The sequence below is a fragment of the Notechis scutatus genome, chromosome 3, assembly GCF_049901735.1.
Source record: "Notechis scutatus isolate UNSWTSFEM ecotype Mainland chromosome 3, rNotScu1.2, whole genome shotgun sequence".
NCBI lineage: Eukaryota > Metazoa > Chordata > Lepidosauria > Squamata > Elapidae > Notechis > Notechis scutatus.
This window is the reverse complement of record NC_142011.1, coordinates 6,679,263-6,700,306: the sequence shown is the minus strand read 5'-3', so window position 1 is coordinate 6,700,306 and position 21,044 is coordinate 6,679,263. Positions and strand designations below refer to the sequence as shown.

The window sequence follows — 21,044 nt, the reverse complement described above, 5'->3', positions numbered from 1 at the left end:
TTTGGTGGTCCCCGAGGTCCAAAAGGTTGGCGACCCCTGCTTTAAAGGGAGGGCATGGGAGGAACATGAGAAATGCCAATTATCAGGAGGAGTCGACCCAGACCCAAGGTCACTTACGAGTGCGTCGCATTCGACCTTTCTTGCCACAGTTCTGAACTGAATCGCTGCAGAGCAGGGGGTTGGACTGGAAGACCTCCAAGGTCCCTTCCAACTCTGTTATCCTATTACTCAGTTATTCAGTTGCTAAAGTTTGTAACCGGGTTGTTAAGTGAATCTGGCTTCCCCGTGGACTTTGCTTGCCAGGTCGCAGGAGGGGATCACGTCACACACCCCTCTCAGGGACCCTGCAACCGTCATAGATATGAGCCGGTTGCCAAGCACCTGAATTTTGATCACGTGACTATGGGGACACCGCAACGGTTGTTAAGTGTGAAAAACGGTCACTAAACGAATGGTCCTTCAGTGGGGGGCTATCTGTGTCTTAAGGATCCAGAAAAAAATTAAAACTTCTGCAAAGCAGCTCTGACCTTGGGACACATTTCCGTTCCTTTCATGATGAGGTTTCGAGCGACCTGCAGCTTCCCGGTCACCTCTTCCAAGCGGGCCGAAGCGATCCAGGCCGGCGGGTGGTGAGGGTTCGTCTCCCGCACGGACTTCAGAAGCAGGCGCGCTTTCTTGATGTCGCTGGGGAGAGAGGGAAGGTAAGAGGGCAAAAGCTTCCTCCCCTGCAGGGCCAGCCCTGCTTGTATCCAAATGGGTTGCAGGAACGCAGAGAAGGAGAATTCCCCGAGAACTTATGTTCACACACACAAGGTCGAAAGGAGAGGGGTCAGGTTGGAAAAGTGGGGTGCTCCCTGGTGCTCTCTGAGCTTGGTCGTTTCCTTGTAGACGTTTCACTGCCCAACTAGGTAACATCATCAGTGCAAGAAAGGAGTGGGGTTTACAGAATGGAGGAGGAGGAGGAGGAGGAGGAGGAGGGGGGAGGAGGAGGAGGAGGAGGAGGAGGAGGAGGAGGAGGAGGAGGAGGAGGGGAGGAGGAGGAGGAGGAGGGGACTGTGGGGTCCTTGGTGCCCTCTGGGCTTGGTCGTTTCCTTGTAGACGTTTCACTGCCCAACTAGGTAACATCATCAGTGCAAGAAAGGAGTGGGGTTTACAGAATGAAGGGAGAAGAAGAGGAGGAGGAGGAGGAGGAGGAGGAGGAGGAGAGGAGGAGGAGGAGGAGGGAGAGGAGGAGGAGGAGGAGGGGAGGAGGAGGACTGTGGGGACCTTGGTGCTTCTGAGCTTGGTCGTTCCTTGTAGACGTTTCACTGCCCAACTAGGTAACATCATCAGTGCAAGAAAGGAGTGGGGTTTACAGAATGAAGGGGGAGGAGGAGGAGGAGGAGGAGGAGGAGGAGGAGGAGGAGGAGGAGGAGGAGGAGGAGGAGGAGGAGGAGGAGGAGGAGGAGGAGGAGGACTGTGGGGACCTTGGTGCCCTCTGGGCTTGGTTGTTTTCTTGCAGCCATTTCACTGCCCAACTAGGTAACATCATCAGTGCACGAAAGGAGTGGGGTTTGGGGAGGGGAGAAGGGGAGGGGAGGAGGAAAATTTGGGTCCTTGGTGCCTCTGGGGATTGTTTTCTTGCAGCCATTTCACTGCCCAACTAGGTAACAACATCAGTGCTAGAAAGGAGTGGGGTTTACAGAATGAAGGGGGGGAGGAGGAGGAGGAGGAGGAGGAGGAGGAGGAGGAGGAGGAGGAGGAGGAGGAGGAGGAGGAGGAGGAGGAGGAGGAGGAGGAGGAGGAGGAGGAGGAGGAGGAGGAGGAGGAGGAGGAGAACTGTGGGGTCCTTGGTGCTCTCTGAGCTTGGTTGTTTTCTTGTAGACATTTCACTGCCCAACTAGGTAACAACATCAGTGCTAGAAGGGAGTGAGGTTTACAGAATGAAGGGGAGAGGAGGAGGAGGGAGGAGGAGGAGGAGGAGGAGGAGGAGGAGGAGGAGGAGGAGGAGGAGGAGGAGGAGGAGGAGGAGGAGGAGGAGGAGGAGGAGGAGGAGGAGAACTGTGGGGTCTTTGGTGCTCTCTGAGCTTGGTTGTTTTCTTGTAGACATTTCACTGCCCAACTAGGTAACAACATCAGTGCTAGAAGGGAGTGAGGTTTACAGAATGAAGGGAGAAGAGGAGGAGGAGGAGGAGGAGGAGGAGGAGGAGGAGGAGGAGGAGGAGGGGAGGAGGAGGAGGAGGAGGAGGAGGAGGAGGAGGAGGAGGAGGAGGAGGAGGAGGAGGAGGAGGAGAGAACTGTGGGGACCTTGGTTCTCTCTGGGCTTGGTTGTTTTCTTGCAGACATTTCACTGCCCAACTAGGTAACAACATCAGTGCTAGAAGGGAGTGGGGTTTGTGGAGTGGAATGGAGTGGAGTGGGGTCCTTGGTGCTCTTTGAGCTTTTCCTGCAGAGATTTCATTACCCAACTAGGTAACATCATCAATGCTAGTGATATTACCTAGTTGGGTAATAAAACACCGGCAAGAAAACAATCCAGCTCGGACACTTTCACAGACTCCACTTTCACTCCAAATCACCTTTCTGACTTCAGACCCAAAGTGTTGTACAGCCTCACTCCACCCCCATTTAGGACAATATTACCACACTGAACTTCCACTACAATCGGACCTGCTACGTGCAGGGACAGAGAAACACTGGCAAAGGTAGCCTTAGGATAGGTTGCATGCAGCTTCTCTGGGAGGAGGGAGGAGACGTCTACACATTCACGCAGCCGTTTTCAACCCAGAAGTTTTGTCTCCTTTCCACAATTATGATACAAGTACAACACCCGTGGTCTTACTTGATGTCTCCACCGTGTGTGGGAATCATGGAGTTTAAATCCGTGAGGTATCCTTTGGGATCCACCACTGTCTGGCCGCTCACCGAGTCGGATACCTGAGGATTAAGCGAAGCCTTGTTAAAACGAGGGAACGAGCAAAGCAATGTAAAAGGCTAATGTTCTGACCCACACACGTTTCCTACAAATCAAACACAAATCCAAAGGGAACAGAAACTTTGTAATGCTTCTGCAAAATAATTAGCTGTGATAAGCACAAGCCTTGCCAAACTGTGCGAGACTTGCCAAAAGATAACGGACAAGAAATAATGTGCAATACAAGAATCTTCAAATACAAACTCAGCATACTGGAATGTCCACGAGGCTGGAGTTTCAAAATGTCTTTGCCTTCTGCAAAGTACGTTCGTTTCACAGCTGCTGGCTTTTATCTTCTTGAAGGAGAGACCATTACTTGCAGCCTTACTCCCGAGTTGCCCGTGCTGCTGCAGCTGCTCTTTCCTATGAGCAATCCTGCGCACATGCGCACTTGGCACAGGCTCCTCGGAAACCTCCTCATGGCTGCTGCCAGCCCCCACAATCTCTAAAGGCAGCAGTCCACCCTAATGGTCCTGGCCCCTCATGAGTCCTCGCTCTCCTCAGCCATCAGCGCCTACTGCCGGCTAACACAACAGCTAATGACTACAAACATTTTCCCACAAAGCACTGAAAAGGTAAGTGACGTTACACCCATCGCTAAGGACAGGTAATCCTCAACCTACAACAGTTCGCTCAGTCACCCTCCAAAGTTACAACAGCACTAAAAATAGGGACTGAGGACCCATTTTTCACACTTACGACCGTTGCAGCATCCCCATGGCCACGCGATTTACATATGGATGCTTGACAACCGACTTGTATTTATGACAGTTGTAGGGTTCAGGAGTCATGTAATCCCCCTTTGCAACCTTTTGACAAGTCAGTGGAGAAACCAGTTTCACTTAACAACTGTGTTACCAATTTAACAATGGCAGTGATTGACTTAGCAGCTGCGGCAAGTCGTCAAAACGGGGCAAAACTCACTTAACAAATTTTTCACTTTAACGAACATAAATTTTGGGCTCAATTGTGGTCGTAAGTTGAGGACTACCTGTAACCCTTTCCAAATATCATTATCTTTTGAAAAGATCATCCCCATATAGTCAAGATCTTGTTGATGACCCAAGCTCTGTAAAGGACCTTGGAATACTCATCTCTAATGATCAAAGTGCTAGAGCCCACTGCAACTACATAGCCAAAAAGGCATTAAGAGTTGTTAACCTAATCCTACGTTGCTTTTCTCTGGTAATATCACACTACTAACCAGAGCATACAAAACATTTGCTAGACCAATACTCGAATACAGTTCATCAGTCTGGAACCCTCATTACGTATCTGATATTAGCACAATTGAGAAAGTCCAGAAATATTTCACAAGAAGAGTTCTCCACTCCTCTACGTTGTAGAATACCTTATGCCACCAGACTCGAAATTCTAAAACTAGAAAACCTCGAATTACGCGTCTTCGGTCTGATTTAAGCATGGTATATAAAATCATACATTGCAATGTCCTACCTGTCAATGAATACTTCAGCTTCAACCATAACAACACAAGAGCACACAATAGATACAAACTCAAAGTAAACCGCACCAAACTTGATTGCAGGAAATACGACTTCAGCAATAGAGTGGTCAATGTCTGGAATACTCTACCCGACTCTGTAGTTTCTTCCCCAAACCCCAAAAACTTTAACCTTAGACTGTCTACTATTGACCTCACCCCTTTCCTAAGAGGTCTGTAGGGGCATGCATAAGCGCACCAACGTGCCTACCGTCCCTGTCCTATTGTTTCTCTTATTCTTCTTTTATTTTTCTTATATGTACCCATTTCATGTATTCACAACCATGTATACACTTATACTTATTATCTTGTAAACAATTGGCAAATCAAATAAATAAATAAATAAATAAAATAAAATATATTAATTTATTTAACATGCATGCTGCCTGACTCTCCACAACTCTGGGAGTGTGATGACCCAGGGTGGGATACAAAATAAACACAGTCACAAAAACAGGTGAAGCCCCTTTTATTCCTTCACTTTGCTTCAAAGCTCCAAATATCCTTGACTGGAGACAAAAAACTCCCCCACAAGCAGTTACGAAAAGGAGGAAATGCCGTTTAAACTAAAAATGCCTATAAACTATAAAGAGTAAAAACACCACAAACCACACTGAAGCAATTAAGGGAACCAGGCAAGATAAAGGGTTTGAAGACGTCCACAGATATCAGAACACACACTGGGAAGGATGCCAAACTCAGAGAGGAAGGACAGACTAGAGATATTTCCATGCTTTGTTTCCAGCACTGGCCCATACGCATGTCCGTCCTTTTAACCAGTTCTCACTGCTGCAGCCCATGAAGGGGATCAAGGCCCTTTCCTCCCCCGTAGACCACGCCATTCATGTCTCTCCCTTATCCTCTCCTCCCTGCATGCCCTAGGATGGAGAGGGGATGGGCCTGGGTCTTCCTCTGACTGCCCAGCCTCCTCCACAACCTCCGGAGCCACACTTCTACTCCCTGTCAGCTGTTCCTCCTCTCCCTTGGAGTCAAGATTCCAACAGGGGCACGACAGGGAGACTCACAAGCAATCATATAAAGCAGGCGTGTCCAAGCTTGGCAACTTTAAGGTTTGTGGACTTCAACCCCCGGAATTCCTTTCTGAGAACTGAAGTCCACAAGTCTTAAATAGGATAGAATAGAACTGGGCAATGTGACTGACTGTATTGGCCAATGTGGTTGACACACAAGGAATTTGTCTTTGGTGCATATGCTCTCAGTGTACATAAAGAAAAAAAATAAAACATATTCTTCAAGAATCGTAAGATACAACACAGTGATACTCACAGGATACTAATAAGCAATCAAATCATACTAGGAGACAATGAAAACAATATAAGTTGTAAAGATATAAGCAAAATGGATATAGCCATAAGTGGGAAGAGATAGGTACTAGTTAAGGATGAGAAGAAGAATAGTAATATAGTCTTAATAGTTAATTTGACAGTGTTGTGGGAATTAGCTGTTTGGCAGAGTGATGGCATTTGGGGGAAAACTTGCTTCATTGAAACTCCTGATATAAGGAAAACAGAAGACCCTTAAAATTAGGGAAATTTATCCCAAATACCCCAGTAGAAAAAAAAATATTTTTTGGCACTGCCACATTTAGAAGCTGTAATGTAGCATCCTGATGGTCTATTCCAGGGGTGTCAAACTCAAGGCCTGCGGGCCAAATCCGGCCTGCAGGGTGCTTAGATCTGGCTTGAGAGGCTGCCCTGGAAACAGCGAAAGACTGGCCTGTGGTGTCTCTGCCAGCGGAAACGGGGTCACAATCTCCGTTTTCAGCCCTCCCTGGCTCCATTTTCACTGGCAGAGGGTTGCAGGAGGCCATCCCAGCCGAAAACAGAGGTTGGGATACCATTTTCTCTGGCAGAGTACTCAGGCCAGCACAGGCGCCCTGACATGAGTGATGTCAAGTTGGCCAGGCCCCCACACACACACCTCCCTCCCCGAGGCCAAACACAACCTTGATGCGGCCCTCAATGAAATTGAGTTTGGCACCTCTGGTGTACTCGGTCTGATAAGCAACATTGCTCCAGGAAGTCCTTCACTTACGACTGTAATTGAGCTTTCAAATAATGGCTGCCAGTCGTGACAGTCATTGAGGTGATGATTACTGGGAACACACCTGGTTTTCACGCTGGTCATAAAGTAAACACCTCGGTCGTAAAAAAGGACCCAGTTTTCTATGGACATTTTTTTTGCAGAAAACCAAAGCGTAAAAATCATGTTTCTGAAGAAAATGCTGGAAATTATGGTTATGTGCCCATAGGATGTCGCAAACGTCAAGACAAACACAGACTCCAGAGAGTAATTAGGACTGCAGAAAAAACAATTACTACCATCCTGCCTTCCATCGAAGACCTGAATACTGCACGAGCCAAAAAGAGGGCTGTGAAAATATCTCCAGACCCCTCACATCCCAGACCTAAACTGTTTCAGCTCCTTCCCTCAAAACGACACTATAGAGCACTGCACAGAACAACTAGACACAAGAGCAGTTTTTTCCCCAAATGTCATCACTCTGTTAAACAAATAATTCCCTCAACATAATTCCAACTATTTACAAAGTCTGCACTACTATTACTATTAATCTTCTCATCACTCCTTATCACCCATCCCCTCCCACTTGTGACTGTATGGCTGTAACTTTGTCTCTTGCATCCTTGCGATTTATATTGACTGTTTCCTAGTATGATTTGATTCCTTATTGTACCCTATGACTATCATTAAGTGTTGCACCTGATGATTCTTGACTCTTCACGAATGTACCTTTTCTTTTAGAATAGAATACAATAGAATACCTTTACTGTCATTGCATTCCATGAATACAATGAAATTTAAAAGCTACTCCAGCACAGTGCCCCAAACACCCCATCACAATCACACTACAGAGTATTTAAAAATTAAAATAATTATAATAACAGGACTAAATCACAAATGCACTGTTTCATTCAAGGCAATTACTGCCTTGGAAAAGAAATTGTTTCTCAATCTATTAGTCTGCATTTTAAGACACCTATAACGCCTCCCTGAGTTCGAAATATGAATGTCCAGGATGAGAACGGTCTGTGGAGATTTTTAGTTATTCGGCGCACTTGGTTACTGCGGCTCTCTGGTATCTTTTCTTTTATGCACACTGGGAGCATTTGCACTAAGACAAATTCCTTGTGTGTCCAATCACACTTGGCCAATAAAGAATTCTATTCTATTCTATTCTATTCTATTCTATTCTATTCTATTCTATTCTACTCTACTCTACTCTATTCTATTCTTATTGTACCCTATGACTATCATTAAGTGTTGTACCTGATGATTCTTGACTCTTGACGAATGTATCTTTTCTTTTATGTACACTGAGAGTATTGCACCAAGACAAATTCCTTGTGTGTCCAATCACACTTGGCCAATGAAGAATTCTATTCTATTCTATTCTATTCTATTCCATTCCACCCCACCCCATTCCTATTCATATACCTCTTCTCTTCTCTTCTCTTCTCTCTTCTCTTCTCTTCTTCTCTTCTAGTCCACCCCACTCCATTCCTATACCTCTATTCTATTCTATTCTATTCTATTCTATTCTATTCTATTCTATTCTATTCTATTCTATTCCATTCCACCCCACTCCTATACCTCTATTCTATTCTATTCTATTCTATTCTATTCTATTCTATTCCTTATTTTATTCATTCTATTCTATTCTATTCCATATTCCATTCTATATTCTATTCTATTCTATTCTATTCTATTCTATTCTATTCTATTCTATTCTATTCTATTCTATTCTATTCTATCCTAATCCTATCCTATCCTAAATGTGGGCTGGTTGACAAGCGCCCCCAAATAATGTCACGTGACCTTGGGGAGAAGCGGGGTGGTGGCTGAGGGAATTTCAAATTCAGGTTGCAAGCAGCCTTTTCAAGGTTCATCCTAACTCTGAAAGATCACTCAGTGAATGGTCGTACGTCGAGGACTACTTGTATTTCTCACACCATCCCCCCTCCCCCAGGTGTCAGCTTACCTGGCTGAGACGCATATCCATCAAGGTGTTTCTAGCTTGTCCGATCTTCCTCATGTCCAGCTCCCCTGTGCCAGGGGTCATCAGTCCCGGGGTCATTCCCCCTGGATAAGGGGTGTTTAAGCCCCCTGGGTAAGGGGTATTCAGACCACCGAATTGCTGCAAGAGGAAGAGGAGGGCGTGGGAGAGAGGAAGAGAGAGTGTTACGGAACGTCAAATTCTATCAATAAAAAGAAGGCCGTTGCTGTGTGGAATCAATCAATCAATCAGCACAGAGCTGGAAGGGACCTCAGAGGTCTTCTAGACCAACCCGCTACCAAAGCAGGAGAACCTATACCATCTCAGACAAGCGACTGTCCAGACACATCTTAAAAACCTCCAGCGATGGAGCACCCACAACCTCTGAAGTCAAGTCATTTCCACTGGTTAGTTGTCCTCCCTGTTTGCAAGTTTCTCCTGAATTCCAGGTTGCTTCTCTCCTTGATTAGTTTCCATCCATTGTTTCTTGTCCCGCCTTCGGGTGCTTTCGAGAATAGCTTGACCCCCCTCCTCTCTATAGCAGCCCCTTCAATACTGGAATATTGCTATCGTGCCCCACCGGTCCTTTTCATTAAACTAGACATGCTCAATTCCTGCCCAATACCCAATTCCAAAAACTGTTATTCATGTGTTTTAGCCTCCAGGCCCTTAATCATCTTAATTGCTCTTCTCTGCACTTTTGCCAGAGTCTTTTCTTGTATTGTGGTGACCAGAACTGGATGCAAGATTCCCAGCGTGGTCTGCCTAAGGCTTTATAAAGCGGTATTAATACTTCACACGGTTTTGATTCTTTTGACTCTGTTTATGCAACCAAGAAAAAGGTTTAAATATTGCAAAGACCCCCGTGCAGGAGCGCAGGGAGGTTACAAACAGACATTTATTTGTGCCAGGGGAAAAGCATAACCAAAGTGGCCCCGGTTTTTTTCGCTGCAGTGAAGATCTGCAGGAATGGGGTTGACCTCTCTTAACCCTGTGTCGAAAATTCAGCCAATCTCTCTACTATTTCTGGTTCCCTCCAGGTCTGGAGATTCAAAGTAAGAGTGGACAGTTTGGAGATGTTTAAATGGTCTGGCTAGAATTAAAGGCCGCATGTTAAAATGGGAATCTCTCCCCACAAGGATATTTACTGCAAATGTAGCACTATTTAAACAACTATCCATCTTTTACAATGCCCCCTGGGACCGACATGCAGACATAATGACTTGCTGGTCAGAATTATCCCTGCCATCAATGTGGGCCCCGCATTGGGCTAGAACTACACTGCTCAAAGAAATAAAGGGAACACTTAAACAACACAATGTAACTCCAAGTCAATCACACTTCTGTGAAATCAAACTGTCCACTTAGGTAGCAACACTGACTGACAATCCATTTCACATGCTGTTGTGCAAATGGAAGAGACAACAGGTGGAAAGCATAGGCAGTTAGCAAGACATCCCCAAAAAAGGAGTGGTTCTGCAGGTGGTGACCACAGACCACTTCTCAGTTCCTATGCTTTCTGGCTGATGGTTTGGTCACTTTTGAAGGCTGGCGGTGCTTTCACTCTAGTGGTAGCATGAGACGGAGTCTACAACCCACACAAGTGGCTCAGGTAGTGCAGCTCATCCAGGATGGCACATCAATGCGAGCTGTGGCAAGAAGGTTTGCTGTGTCTGTCAGCGTAGTGTCCAGAGCATGGAGGCGCTACCAGGAGACAGGCCAGTACATCAGGAGACGTGGAGGAGGCCGTAGGAGAGCAACAATCCAGCATCAGGACCGCTACCTCCGCCTTTGTGCAAGGAGGAACAGGAGGAGCACTGCCAGAGCCCTGTAAAATGACCTCCAGCGGGCCACAAATATGCATGTGGCTGCTCAAACGGTCAGAAACAAACTCCATGAGGGTGGTATGAGGGCCTGACGTCCACAGGTGGGGGTTGTGCTTACAGCCCAACATTGTGCAGGACTTTTGGCATTTGCCAGAGAACACCAAGATTGGCAAATTCGCCACTGGCGCCCTGTGCTCTTCACAGATGAAAGCAGGTTCACACTGAGCACTTGTGACAGACGTGACAGGGTCTGGAGACGCCGTGGAGAACGTTCTGCTGCCTGCAACTTCCTCCAGCATGACCGGTTTGGCAGTGGGTCAGTAATGGTGTGGGGTGGTATTTCTTTAGGGGGCCGCACAGCCCTCCATGTGCTCGCCAGAGGTAGCCTGACTGCCATTAGGTACCGAGATGAGATCCTCAGACCCCTTGTGAGACCATATGCTGGTGTGGTTGGCCCTGGGTTCCTCCTAATGTACGACAATGCTAGACCTCATGTGGCTGGAGTATGTCAGCAGTTCCTGCAAGACGAAGGCATTGATGCTATGGACTGGCCCACCCATTCCCCAGACCTGAATCCAATTGAGCACATCTGGGACATCATGTGTCACTCCATCCACCAATGCCACATTGCACCACAGACTGTCCAGGAGTTGGGTAATGCTTTAGTCCAGGTATGGGAGGAGATCCCTCAGGAGACCATCTGCCACCTCATCAGGAGCATGCCCAGGTGTTGTAGGGAGGTCATACAGGCACGTGGAGGCCACACACACTACTAAGCCTCATTTTGACTTGTTTTAAGGACATTACATCAAAGTTGGATCAGCCTGTAGTGGTTTTTTCCACTTTAATTTTGAGTGTAACTCCAAATCCAGACCTCCATGGGTTGCTAAAGTTGATTTCCATTGATAATTTTTGTGTGAGTTTCTTGTCAGCACATTCAACTATGTAATGAACAAAGTATTTAATAAGAATATTTCATTCATTCAGATCTAAGATGTCTTATTTTTGTGTTTCCTTTATTTTTTTTGAGCAGTGTATATAAATCTATGTTTTGATTCAAGTTTTAATCTTTTTAAAATTACAGGGGCACAGTGGCCTAGAGGTGAAAATGCTCTCCTCACACTCGGGAGGCTGAGAGTTCAATCCCAGGCAGCGACAGACGTTTCTCCATCAGGGTGCAAAGAGAAAATATCTGCTGCAAACCCCGCGTAGGCATCAGGAAAGGAAGCCGGCCAGTAAATGCCTCAGCTCCATTCAGTCGCCCCAACTCTACAATGATAAAGGGGATTACAGGGTCTTAACATTTTAACAAATCTTTTAAAATTTAAATTAATAATTTTCTGCTTGAAAATTTCCTGAACTTCTGACCCAAGACCAGCTTCCCTCTTGTTTTGTCCATAGAACAGGTATTGATTGGAAATCCCTTCCCAAGCCATTCTGTTGTGGCCCAACAAAAGCCGAAGGAGCTGACATTAGATTCGGACAGTGAGGAGTTTGGCGGGGGGAACATGGGCCGGTCCTGGAGTCAAGGAAAGGCTCTGACAAGTGCTCTGTGTTGGGAGGCAGAGATGGGGCCAGGGCTGCCTGGCATGTATCAGCTGCCTTTGGAGTCGGAGATCAGTGAGGCAGAAGAACAGCTGGAGCCTGTTCCCAGCGAGCGCCATGTGCAGAGTTGCCAGATAAAGGGAACAGCTGAGGAACAAGGGCCGATTTGGGAGTAAAGTCACAGGTGAGTGGTATATGGCCCCTCCCCTAGAGTATAAAAGAGGAGTGAAAGGGCAGTGCAGCTTTGTAAGGAGACAATTAGTTCACTCTGGCATGTTTGCCAAGTATTGCGATGTCTGAAAGGTTATCGGTCTGGCAACTCTCCAAGCCTGATAAAGGTCTCTAATTGGGAACTATCATGAAAGGCTGTTAGGCAGGAATTTGTTGGAGAGGAAATTCATTGTAAATCAAACGAAAGGGGTTTATCGGGATGAGGACTCTGCTTCGTGCTGTTGGGGGAAGCCTAGGTCAGAACACGTTCTTTCAGAAAACCCATTGAAACTGGGAAATCTCAGACGGAGATTCTCACCGTCTGCCGAGGATCCACCGATGTGTGATTCTCTCCCGATTGCAAGTGCTTCGCAAAGAAACTGTCCGGAACAGGCGTCAGTTTTTCGTAACGTGGATTCCTCTGGCGCTTGTTCCTGGCATCGCCAACTTCAGGGATACTTAGCCATTCTTCTTCGGTAACTTCAGCCAGTTTTCTCTATCCAAACAACAATCACAATCTGTAAATGAAATCTCTACGTGGCATTTGAACTGTCCCCTCCTTCCCTTTCCCCATCTTTACTTTTAGCTTGCAAATTATGGCCTTTTCCCCCTCCCTGACAAACAAATTTGGACTTTCTGGATCTTTATACAGGTATTCCTTGACTGGCAACCATTTGTTCTCTCTCTTTTTAAAAAAATATAAAAAAACTTTATTAAACAAATTCTACAATTGAAAAACATATTTCCATTCATTGCAGTGTATTTGTAGTCGTGTTCACTCATTTTGACATATTCTTAAGTATATAGAATATTACTAAATATTATTACAATTATTTTACATTTGATTTATGTTATTTTTATGTATTTATGTAGTTATTTATCTATATATAGACAGATGTCTATTCATACCAAATTATTTCATCACACCATAACCTTTCATTTCATCTCTCTGTTTTGTGGTCTACCTTACAGCCAATTATACCACAAATTCCAATTTTCATAGTACTCTTATCTCTTCTCTCTTTCATTTCCATTGAAAGCCTATCCATTTCTGCACACTCTAAAACCTTTTGTTATTATCATAATATCGAAGGGAATGCTGTCACTTTTCCAATTCTGGACAAAGGCTATTCTTGCTGCAGTTATACGTAATATAATATATTGGAGTTTCTTACTTATTTTACCTCTTAATATACCCAATAGGAATGTCTCTGGTCTCAATTCAATTTTCTGTTTTGTAATTTCCTCCAGCCATTTCCCAATTTTAAACCAATACTTTTTAGCTTGAGGGCATGTCCACCATATATAGAAATAGGTTCCCTGTTTATAATTACATATCCAACAATTTGTTGATCTATTAGGGAACATCTTAGCCAATCTTGCTGGGGGTAAATGGCAACGGTAAAACATTTTGTATAAATTCTCTTTGTATGCTGCTGATAGAGTTAGTTTATACGTAGTTTATTTCCCATAATTTTTCCCAATCTTCCAAATGACTGGCAACCATTTGTTTAGTGACCGTTCAGTTACAATGGCACTGAAAATGCGGATTATGACCGTTTTTCACGCGACCGTTGCAGCATTCTCATGCGGTCAAAATCCAGATGCTTGGAAACTGACTCACATTTATGACGGTTGCAGTGTCATGGGGGGGGGGTCACCTTTTCCAGCCTTCTGACAAGCAAAGTCCATGGGGAAGCCAGATCCACTTAACATCTGTGTTTCTAACTTAACTGCAGTGATTCACTTAACGACAGTGGCAAGGAAAATCATAAAATGGGGCAAAGCTCACCTAACTGTCTTACTTAGCACTCAGAAATTTTGGGCTGAATCATGATTTTAAGTCCAAGACTATCTGCATAGATGTGGTTTTAGTTTTACTTCAACCCAACGGCTTATTTATTTATTTATTTAACACATTTCTATACTCACCCATCTTTCAATCAATCCTGTGGGACTTCAGCTCCCAGAATCACCTCACTGATTCAGTTGTACATACCAAAGAAAGAAAGAAAGAAAGAAAGAAAGAAAGAAAGAAAGAAAGAAAGAAAGAAAGAAAGAAAGAAAGAAAGAAAGAAAGAAGGAAGGAAGGAAGGAAGGAAGGAAGGAAGGAAGGAAGGAAGGAAGGAAGGAAGGAAGGAAGGAAGAAAGGATAGATAGGATAGATAGATAGAATTTATAGTTAATAAATTATCTAGAAATGATAAGTAGATGAGAAGATAGATGAGAGAGAGAAGTATGAGATGATTAAATAAATGAAAGAGTTTGTGTGTGTGTGTGTGTGTGTGTGTGTATACAGAGAGAGAGAGAGAGAAAGATAAGGTAGATAGAAGATATAGAGATATAAGGTATGATATAGATATTGTAGATGACAACTGAATCCGTGAGGACGAGTATTAATTATGTCCCTCTAAGCAGATTTTATGACCTTAAGAACACATTGAGAAGAGATAGTAATATCGTAACGTATTTTCTGCATTAACGTTGCCATTTTTATATATGTATATGTATAATTTTTTTCTCAAATCAAATGCATATTGCTGACTCCTTACTTTCAGATCCGAGAACTGCTGCTGAATTTTTGGTCGTTCCATTCGGTACTTTTCAATCTCTTCTTTCTCACGCTGTTCTCTAGAAAATAAAAGGTACAGCCAATACTTTATCTTTTATTTTATCTTCAGGTTATATTTTAAGTATTTAAGTATTTGAGACACCCAAAACTAAATCGTGCGCCAAAAGTTAAAAATTCGCAGCTGACGTTTGAACATGCAGGTTTCAAATCAAAGCACAACGGCAGTGTTTCTCATGCTTAAAAAAAAAATGCTTACCTTCTCTCTTTTCTTCTTTCATCCATCCTTTTATCCAAAGCAGCATAAATTGCATCTGCTTCTTCATCATCTTTTTCATAAGGTCCACTGGAGAACAAGCTTCCAGCGTATCCATTGAACTGCACAGGACAAGAAGGTCATGTCAGTTCATGTTATCCCCTTAATATAACCCTCCAAAATCAAAACGCCAAAATCAATCCAGTTTTATAACCTGTTTAATCTTAAGATGATTGATAGATAGAAGTAGAGATAGATAGATAGATAGATAGATAGATAGATAGATAGATAGATAGATAGATAGATGAGATGAGAGAGACAGAGAGAGGTAGATAAGACATATAGAAATAGATAGAAATAGGTAGATGATCGAGACAGACAGATACATACAGTACGTAAATGAGGGAGAGAGAGATGATAGATAGATAGATAGATAGATAGATAGATAGATAGATAGATAGATAGATAGAGGCACATGATATAGATAGATAGATAGATAGATAGATAGATAGATAGATAGATAGATAGATAGATAGATAGATAGATAGATAGATATAGATAGATAGATAGATAGATAGATAGATAGATAGATAGATAGATAGACAGACAGACAGGCAGAGATAGATAGATAGATAGATAGATAGATAGATAGATAGATAGATAGATAGATAGATAGATAGATAGATAGATAGACAGACAGACAGACAGACAGGGATAGATAGATAGATAGATAGATAGATAGATAGATAGATAGATAGATAGATAGATAGATAGATAGATAGATAGATAGATAGATAGATAGATAGATAGATAGATAGATAGATAGATACAAATAGGTAGATGATAGAATAGATAGGATAGGATAGGATAGGATAGGATAGGTAAACCTTAAGAACAAGCTTCAAGCATACCATTAAACTGCACAGGACAAAAAGGTTGTGTCAACTAATTTTATCCCCTTATTGTAACCCACCAAAATCAAAATGTCAAATTAAATCCAGTTTTATAGCCTGTTTAGCCATAAGATATATAAGTAGGTAGGTAGGTAGGTAGATGATAGATGGATAGACAGACTAGAGAGATATAAACAGACACAAACAGATGATAGACAGACAGACAGACTTAAGGAAGAGGGGCAAGGAAAGTCATGTAAGCAGTCATGCAGGGAGAAAAAAGAACAGGTTCAAATCCATAGCACTCCACATAAAAGGAATGTTACAATCTTGAAGAAGAAGAAAAAACACCTATCCATCCTTAAGCGAATTGTAGAAGCTCAATAAAACATGATGATATTGCAAATATAAACCGGTCAATCCTAAAGGAAAGGAACCCTGATTGTTCTCTGGATGGACAGCCACCGAAGCTGAAGGCCATCCCTCCTTGGAGAAGATCCTGATTGGGGATGATGGAAGGTAAAAGAACGGGGACGGCAGTGGATGAGACGGTTAGATAGTGTCATCCACGCAATGAAGATGAGTTTGGGCAAAACTCTGGGAGACAGTGGGGGACAAGGGGGCCTGGCGTGCTGTGGTCCCTGGGGGTCACGAAGAGTCAGACACGATTTAGCGACTGAACAATATTGCAACTATAACACAGCTTGATCGGCAGCATGGACCAGTGTGACAAAATGGCATCACCTCGTCATAATTTGTGTCATTCAGGTCTTCGTCATCGTCATCGGCTGTCTGGTTTTTCTTCATCTGATCCCCAACGGTCCTCTTCCCTGGCGGAGCATGACGGTCGTCCACAGGGTCATTAGCATCCCGGGCAGGACCAATATCTGAACGGGTGGTAAAGCCAGTAGCTCTACACAGGGAGAAAAAAAAAAAAAACACCACAACAGATTCAGAGAAAATTCAGACATGGTTAGATGTGTGTGTGTGTGTGTGTTTTGCAATGATCATCTCCTCTGGGCTATTTATAAAATTAAGAATTGATCAGCAAAACAACAACAACAACAACAACAGTGTGTGAGCACACTTTCTTTCTATGAAGTTGAAGTGGAAAATTATGGGGGGAAATCAGGAAAAAGGAACTCCACCACTGGATGTTTTTAAGAAGAGACTCTAGACAGTCACCCATCTGAAATTGGTCCTCAACACCAATAAGACCAAGGAGCTTATCGTGGACTATAGAAGGAACAGACATCCAGCCCTTGCTTATCAATGGGGACTGGAGCAAGTAGCCAGTTTTAAGTTTCTGGGTGTTACCCTAAAAGAGGACCTGACCTGGGGTGCACGCATTGCAGCCCTGGTCAAAAGGGCCCAGCAGAGATTATACTACCTGAGACTTCTCAGAAAACAACAACTGAATGAAAAACTGCTGGTGACCTTCTACCGCTGCACCATAGAGAGCATTTTAACATACTGCACCTCTGTATGGTTGGCCAATTGCACAGGGGCAGATAGGACAGCACTCCAGAGGGTGAACGTCATTGCCCAGAGGATCAATGGTTGCCCTCTCCCCTCTTTGGAAGAGCTTTAGAGCTCCCGCTGCCTTAAGAAAGTTCAAAACATCCTCAAAGATCCATCTCATCCTGGGTACTTAACTATGTATATGGTATACATACTTTTACATAAATCTTAACTATCTATACACTTGTCTATATTGCTTCATCTATCTTTGTCCTCTATAACTTTTACCTTATCTTGTTGTCTTCTCTATTCAATTCTATACCTATTATTTAGCCAATCATAGAGTACATTCCACGTCAAATAATAATCCGTTTCCAAGCAGAGTGTTTTAATGGCCAGATGCCCTCCCTGTCACCAATGCGGAGTTACATTCAGCAAATATATTCACACTGTGCCCAGAGAAAGACCTACCTACCTCTACCTAGGATTGAACTCAAAGCCTCCTGATTGTGAGGCGAGAGCTCTGCCTCTAGGCCACCACACCGCTCCTGGTCAAGCAAAGTCAATGGGAAAGCCAAATCCACTTAACCACGTTACTAATTTAACAACCGCAGTGATTCACTTAACAAATGGGGCAAAGCTCACTTAACAAATTTCTCACTTAGCAACATAAATTTTGGGCTCAATTGTGGTTGTAAGTTGAGCTCTACCTGTACTCGCTTTCTAAGCTGTAAGAAAACACATTCATTCTGTCTGCTTCATTTCATGCAGACAGGGAAGCCTTTTTATGGCAATCCAAAGCTAACTTCCTGCAAAAGCTAACACCACAAATTGTTGGGTGGTTATTTTTTCAAAACAGGTGTCAGCTCCTTCTGTTCTTCACCCCAGGGGCCACTAGTGGCCCTACCACTAAACACAGAAAACTCTTGGATTAAAGACAGTGGTGCATCTTCAATTGTGGCCCAGAAGCGTTGTGTTTAGAACACAATGAATGAGCTAAACATTTGTTTGTTTATTTGTACTTCACCTTTATTGTTTTTAAAAAGTACAGGTAGTCATCAACTTACAACCATAATTGAGCCCAAAATTTCTGTCGCTAAGTGAAACATTTGTTAAGGGAGTTTTGCACCATTTTACAATCTTTGGTGCCACAATTATTGAGTGAATCCCTGCAGTTTAGTAACGTCTTCGTTAAATGAATCCGGCTTCCCCGTTAACTTTGCTTGTCAGAAAATCAAAAAAGGTGATCACGTGACCCCAGGACACTGCAACCGTCATAAATATGAGTCAGTTGCCAAGCGTCCAACTTTTGATCACATGATTATGGGGATACTGTCATGTGAAAAACTGTCTTATGTCACTTTTTTCAGTGCCTTGTAACTTTGAACAATCACTAAATAAACTGTTATGAGTTGAGGACTGACTATCTGCATTTTCCCCATCACAACAACCCTGTGAGGTGGGCTGGGCTGAGAGAGGTGGACTGATTCAAGGTTACCTAGATGGCCCAGATGTAACCTGAACTCCATCTGAATTCTCCAACACTGGAAGTTTTTAAGAGATTGGACAGCAACTATAAGGTTTCCTGCCTGAGCAGGGGGGTCAGACTAGAAGACCTCCAAGGTCTCTTCCAACTCCTCTTCCTATTCTATTCTATTCTAAATATCTCTTGTTTTATAGCCCAAAGCCTTAACCACGTTCAAAACAGGCACACATGCAAAACACCACAACAAAAAGCAAACCAGAGATCAAACAAGTAAGGTGTGCAAAATGCAAGCCAGGAGATCTTCCCTGGATCTTATTACACAGCCCAATCCAGCAGGGGCTGAAACACGGGTAACACCCAACACAGCTCACTTCAGTCCACACACGTGTCTTTGTGGACAAATCTCACCATTCTAATACGTGCTTCCTCAGCTGGGCAACATTCAAGATGGGAGGGGGGAGGACTTCAACTCCCAGAATGCCCCACATTGGGGAATCAGGCTGGGGAATTCTGGGAGTTGAAGTCCCCCTCCATCTTAAAGCGGCTCAGGAAGTGCAAAAACGCCCCTAAAACGAAGAAAACCAGGCCGGTCGTGGGAACGCAAACGTCCGCCGGGATGCAAACTGAAGGAAAGAGAGCCCTCTATACATGCTCAGGGACGCCCTCCACCCACGATCCGGCTGCTCACCCTCGGCCCAGCCCCGGCACGTAGCCCAGTGGGGCCGGCATGCCCAGGAAGGGCTTCTTCTTGCGGTTCATGGTGCCGGTCAGCGCCGCCGTCAGCCCCGAGGCCCCGCCGCCGCCCCCGCCCGAAGCCCCCGAGGAGCTCGAACCGGCCGGGCCGCCGCCGCCGCCGGAGGAAGAAGAGGAACCCGAGGCGGGAGACACCGCCGAGGAAGCGGCCATGGCGGCCATGATGGCGGCGGAGGATGATGGCAAACAGGCCGCGGGGGCGGGGCGAGGCCCTGGAGGCGGGGCGAAGGCTGGGCGCACTCAGGAGACACGCCCCCGCGAGGTAGGCTCGGCTGCTGCGGGGGGAGGCGGGGCGAGGAGGAGGGGCGGGTCTTAAGTCTCCCGGGGGCGGGGTTGGGATTGGGCGGTAGTGGGGAGTTCGAAATCCAGCCACAACCCTGCAAGGTAGTCTGGGCTGCTGCAGTGGGGCGAGGAAGGGGGGCTGTTCTTAAGCGGATGGGGGGCGGGGGACTGAGGGGGACTTGAAATCCACCCACAACCCTGCAAGGTAGTCTGGGCTGCTGCAGAGGGAGGCAAGGAAGTGGGGGTTGGTCTTAAGCGGGACGGGGGGCGGGGACTGAGGGGGTCTTGAAATCCAGCCACAACCCTGCAAGGTAGTCTGGCTGCTGCAGAGGGAGACAAGGAAGTGGGGGTTGGTCTAAGCGGGCGGGGGAAACTGAGGGGGACTTGAATCCAGCCACAACCCTGCAAGGTAGTCTGGGCTGCTGCAGAGGAGACCAGCGGGGCGGGGGGAACTGAGGGGGACTTGAAATCCAGCCACAACCCTGCAAGGTAGTCTGGGCTGCTGCAAGGAAGTGGGGGTTGGTCTTAGCGGGCGGGGGAACTGAGGGGGACTTGAAACCAGCCACAACCCTGCAAGGTAGTCTGGGCTGCTGCAGAGGGAGGCAAGGAAGGGGGGCTGGTCTGGAACTGAGGGGGACTTGAAATCCAGCCACAACCCTGCAAGGTAGTCTGGGCTGCTGCAGAGGGAGGCAAGGAAGGGCGGGCTGGTCTTAAGCGGGGGAGGGACTGAGGGGGACTTGAAATCCAGCCACAACCCTGCGAGGTACGCAGATGGATTTGCACTTTGTAAACTCAAGGTCACTCAATGTGTTTTTCAAACTTTTTTGGAGTTGGTGGAGTATTCTCAAAATGTACTGGATTCTCAAAAATAGCCCTGAATCTATTCATGTCTGTTCCACTAAGTTTAATGGAAGGCATTGTGTCTCGGGGACAGTCTGCAGAGGCTTTTCAAGAGATTGTGATAACATTCTTGTGTGTGCCCACTGAAAATAGTTTGAGTGTTGTCGTTCTCCATCATGGGAGAAACTGCCAAATTTGAGCATAGCAAGAGAATTGATTCGACCCACATAGGCATGAAATGGAAAAGCAAATTGCTGTCCTCTGCTGCCTAATTTAGCATCATTAAATTATTAATTATGGTTCTGAATGGCCTGTTAACAGAATAATAACAGCTTGTACTTTTTGGTTTTCCCTGCAATGTGAGTGAACCCAGTGATTAATCTAGTAGATATGCTGATCTATGACAGTAATAAAGACATAACAGAAAATCAGA

General features: G+C 45.0%; 1 protein-coding gene across 1 annotated transcript in view; it reads right to left on the bottom strand.

Annotated features, from left to right (window-relative positions):
- PRPF6 (pre-mRNA processing factor 6) overlaps positions 1-19,683 on the bottom strand; it is a 54,839-nt gene extending 35,156 nt beyond the window's left edge. The window contains exons 1-8 of the mRNA XM_087962330.1: positions 19,425-19,683; positions 16,534-16,702; positions 14,900-15,018; positions 14,624-14,702; positions 12,391-12,567; positions 8,476-8,631; positions 2,822-2,916; positions 528-684 (exon numbers count right to left, since the gene is read on the bottom strand). Of these exons, the coding sequence (XP_087818456.1) occupies positions 528-684; positions 2,822-2,916; positions 8,476-8,631; positions 12,391-12,567; positions 14,624-14,702; positions 14,900-15,018; positions 16,534-16,702; positions 19,425-19,651 (1,179 nt within the window). The 5' untranslated portion in view covers positions 19,652-19,683. The remainder of the gene's footprint in view (positions 1-527; positions 685-2,821; positions 2,917-8,475; positions 8,632-12,390; positions 12,568-14,623; positions 14,703-14,899; positions 15,019-16,533; positions 16,703-19,424) is intronic.
- Between the last annotated feature and the right edge of the window lie 1,361 nt (positions 19,684-21,044).